A 4,732-nucleotide genomic window follows, 5' to 3' on the forward strand; every position below is an offset into this window, starting at 1 on the left:
AAAAAAAAAAAAAAAAAAAAAAAAATCTGGAACATTCTACTTACAGTAGTATTTTAAATGTTGTATTTTCATGAGTTTGTTCATCTTGGCTTTTTGTTTTTGTTTAACATTCTTGCGTTTTAAATCAGGTGCAGCTATTGCTGGAGTTTACCGAGCAGCAGGGAAGGAAATGATACCATTTGAAGCCCTCACTCTGGGCACTGGACAGACGTTTTGCGTCGTGGTGGTCTCCTTTTTACGGATTTTAGCTACTCTATAGCATATATCCTTATGCTGAGATGTTGAACCTAAACTTTATGGAATCCTCCAGAAGAATACATTATGGAGTGTAGTGTTTTCTTAGTTCTTCAAAGGGAAGCAACTTGGATGAACAGGAGCGTGAAGGACAACATCTCAGCCTTTTCTTCATTTTGAAGCTCCTAGAATTGAAGACTTATGTGGACTCCTATCGTTCTCAACCAAAACAAGCCTTTTGGCTTTCTTTTTTGTAGATATTTAATTTAAGCAGTTTTCACATGTACCTTTACCCAAGCCAAGTCAACAGTGTCTCTGGGGTGGCATCCTTTGCACTGAAATTTACAGTATTCTGTGAGATGTCGCATATTTTGAAGAAACTATGGAAGATACTGGTTTATTTCAAATAAGCAGAGTATGTTGTATTAAAATCTTACCTAATCTTGATTAAAATTTGGCAAACTCTTTTCTTTACTAAATCTTAGTGACAGTAAATGCCAAATAGGTTTTGGTTAAGTATAGTTTTAAAAACAAATTTGGTGAAATAAAACAGGAAAAAAATTTTAAGTATAACTCAAGTAGAGGCTTTGGTTATACTGTTTAAAGAAAAAGTAGATAACAATGAATAATGTGACATTTTCTGGACAACTGTCTTGACCTCTGATTAAGATATTTTAAGAGATGTGAATTTGTTACTCTATGTTTTATCAAAATAAGCTAGCTAATTTAGACTTTTTAGAAGATTTTCTATACTGCATTTCCTTATCACTTCTCTTAATTTTATTCCATTTAATTGGAAACATTCATACCCTATTAAATGGCTTAAGTTGGAAATTTTGAGCCAGATTGGTTTGGACATTGAGGCACAAATAAGATACTTGAAGCATTCTATCACAGTTTTTCTTAGTGACTTTGGTATACTACTGACCCTTGAGAAACTATAAAAGTGCATCTGAAACTAGAGTTAGTGGTTATTGATTTTTTAGCTTAATGTGTTTACCTGGTGGTGACTCTTCAGCCCACTTTTACAGTATTGGGTATCAACTCCCAGAAAGTGCCTAAAATTTAATGTTCAGATATGCACCCCTCTCCCCTTTACATTTTTATTCAAAAGAATTTATACCTTTAAAGAGATTTAAATATCGAGTTTTTTAAAACTTAATTTTAGCTATTTAAATTTTATTCTACTGCCTTTCTTTTCATTAAAAGGCCTGAAAACTGTGACTTTTTGAAAGGGAAAGGATCACAGAAATTTAGTATCTAATGTGATCCTTACCACCTAAACTGTTTTGTATGGAGTACAATCAGTGTGGTGGTAGTGGTGGTGGTTATCTGTCTTCAAAATAGTTTCTGGTAATTAAATCTTACTTTTTTTTTTTTTGAGACGGAGTCTGACTCTTATCGCTCAGGCTGGAGTGCAGTGACGCAATCTCAGCTCACTCCAACCGCTGCCACCCGGGTTCAGGTGATTCTGCTACCTCAGTCTCCTGAGTAGCTAGGATTACAGGCACCTGCCACCACGCCCGGCTAATTTTTTGTATTTTTAGTAGAGATGGGTTTCACCATCTTGGCCAGGCTGGTCTTGAATTCCTGACCTCGTGATCCACCCGCCTTGTCCTCCCAAAGTGCTGGGATTACAGGTGTGAGCCACCGTACCTGGCCATAAATCTGACATCTTTAAAGGAAAATTTTCATTGTGAGATTAAGGCTTAACAGCCCATGAGGTCATATGCACATGAACTAGACTACATGGAACTTTCTACTCCATTTAAAGCAGTATGCACTCTGGCTTCTGATTAAAAATAGCCAGTAGGAGAGTCTCCGAATCTACTGTGATTCTGGAGTCTGCCCAATTTGGAAAAAAAAAAAAAAGAAAGAAAGAAAAAGTCAGGAGGACCAATTTGCCAGGGAAACTCACAGAAAAGAATTACAGAGAGATCACAAAAACTGGACATTTTCTTTTGACTAATTAGACCACTTATGGCTGGGCACAGTGGCTCACACATGTAATCCCAACACTTTGGGAGGTCGATGTGGGAGGACTGCTTGAGCCCAAGAGTTCAAGATTGGCCTGGGCAACATAGCGAGACCTTGACTCTACTGAAAAATAAAAAAAAATTAGCTGGGTGTGGTCCCAACTGCTCAGGAGGCCAAAGTGGGAGGATCACTTGTGCCTGGGAGGTTCAGGCTGCTGTGAGCCGAGACCACGCCACTGAACTCCAGCTTAGGCCACAGGGCAAAACCCTGTCTTCAAATAATATTATTGGCCAGGCACGGTGGCTCAAGCTTGTAATCCTAGCACTTTAGGAGGCCGAGACAGGAGGATCACGAGGTCGGGAGATCAAGACCATCCTGGCTAACACGGTGAAACCCCGTCTCTACTAAGAAATACAAAAAAACTAGCTGGGCGAGGTGGCGGGCACCTGTAGTCACAGCTACTCGGGAGGCTGAGGCAGGAGAATGGTGTGAACCCGGGAGGCGGAGCTTGCGGTGAGCTGAGATCGTGCCACTGCACTCCAGCCTGGGTGACAGAGCGAGACTCCGTCTCAAAATAAATAAATAAATAATAATATTGATTTTGACAATTAACTTATCAAAACTATAGTGACATATACACAGACAGAAACTTATGAGTTACAATGCAGCCAAATATTCTTAACAGATACCCTAACAAGGAGCTCAAATCTTTCTTCCAAGCAAATTGTAAAAAATTCTGGTTTTCTGTTTAAAGAGCTATGATTTTCAAAAGTATCCCTTCAGTTTAAGAAATCTGGGGAATTGGTATCTTTTCTTATGGGAAACGATTTCCGTTATCTCTACTGAAGGATGCCTCTTACTGAAAAACGCCTGTTGAAGGAGTTCTTGCCTAAAACATTCTTTGGGTATAATTTCATACGCTACATATATGGGCCAGTAGTTAGTGGGCCCCTCCTCTTCAGTGCTAAGTTTTGAAATACTGATACATGATTAAAATGTTAGACATTTTTCACTGGAGGTAAGACCAAAAATTAGGGCATTTTGAAATGTGTCTTTGTTTCTGTTTCTTGTTTGATATATTTTGATTATCTACTCTTTTTAAAAACTTCACATATAAAAGGTATCTTCAAATTACTGAATGTTTCATCCATCCCAGTAAGTGAAGTATTCTCTAGTGAATAAATATATATATGGACTTTAAATAGATTGAGTGGTGTAGCTTGAAATGTTTTCAGGGAGAGACTATTTGAATGATAGGGAATCTCTTTGATTTTTTCTTTTTTATGTCTCAAATATATAATTATTTGGGGGTGGTCACTCAGATGGGAGAATATCGGCAATTGTGTTGAACATTTTACCTTACATAGTTTTGAAAATTTTGCCAAAACTGATTTCTTAGAAACATCCTCCCCCACCAGCTATGCTTTTTGTTTGTTTTGTTTTGTTTTGGGAGACAGAGTCTTGCTGTGTCGCCCAGGCTGGATGGAGTGCAGTGGCACGATCTTGGCTCACGGCAAGCTCTGCCTCCCGGGTTCACGCCATTCTCCTGCCTCAGCCTCCTGAGCAGCTGGGACTACAGGCACGTGCCACCACGCCCAGCTAATTTTTTGTAGTTTTAGTAAAGACGGGGTTTCACCGTGTTAGCCAGGATGATCTCGATCTCCTGACCTCGTGATCCGCCTGCCTCAGCCTCCCAAAGTGGTGGGATTACAGGCGTGAGCCACCACGCCCAGCCTATGCTTTGTTTTTTAAAAAATAAATGCAAGAGAGGGAGGGAGGCAGCCTCCTAACCATAAAAGCTGATTTCTTGATTGGTTTTTTTTGAGATACAGTCTTGCTCTGTCTCCAAGGCTGGAGTGCAGTGGCTTGGTCTCGGCTCACTGCAGCCTCCGTTTCCCTGGTTCAAATGATTCTCCTGCCTTGGCCTCCAAGTAGCTAGGATTACTGGCACCCATCCCAAGACTCAGCTAATTTTTGTATTTTTAGTAGAGACAGGGTTTCATCATGTTGAACAGGCTGGTCTTGAACTCCTGACTTCCAGTGATCCACCTGCCTCGGCCTCCCAAAGTGATGGGACTACAAACATGAGCCATCGCGCTTGGCCTTCTTGATTCATGAATGTGGGATTTTGTAGTGAAAACATTTATGAAAACTTAAGTTCATACACAAGAGCATCATGAATATTTTAAGAGAGGTGTCTGTGCTTTTTTTTGGCCACAAAATATTACTTCTTAGGAAATGTTTACACTAGGTGAGGAAAAGTTCATTAATTACCTTTAAACCATTCCTTATTTTTTTTAAGATTTTAAATTGTATTTTGGCTTTTGCCTCCAGTATCCTTTCTGGTTGCTCTGGTTTGAATTAAGTTCCTATTATGCTGCAGCACACATCAACCTTCCCTAAGTAACCATTTCCTGGAATGTGAAACGTTGGTACCATTAGCAGACCATACACAGAAATGTCCTGTACTTGCATTTATTTTTTGTGCACTCTGTAAGGCTGGTTGTGACTAAATTCAGCT

The 4,732-nt window shown here is 39.6% G+C and overlaps 1 protein-coding gene across 3 annotated transcripts in view; it reads left to right on the plus strand.

Moving 5' to 3' along the window:
* The window catches only part of TMEM170A (transmembrane protein 170A), an 18,786-nt gene extending 17,982 nt beyond the window's left edge, over positions 1-804 (plus strand). For all 3 annotated transcript variants that reach the window (XM_017868686.1, XM_017868685.1, XM_017868684.1), the window contains exon 3: positions 129-804. In XM_017868686.1, the coding sequence (XP_017724175.1) occupies positions 129-259 (131 nt within the window). In that variant the 3' untranslated portion in view covers positions 260-804. The remainder of the gene's footprint in view (positions 1-128) is intronic.
* The last annotated feature ends 3,928 nt before the right edge of the window (positions 805-4,732 follow it).

This window comes from Rhinopithecus bieti, unplaced genomic scaffold (assembly GCF_001698545.2).
Source record: "Rhinopithecus bieti isolate Rb0 unplaced genomic scaffold, ASM169854v2 scaffold_2574, whole genome shotgun sequence".
Classification (NCBI taxonomy): domain Eukaryota; kingdom Metazoa; phylum Chordata; class Mammalia; order Primates; family Cercopithecidae; genus Rhinopithecus; species Rhinopithecus bieti.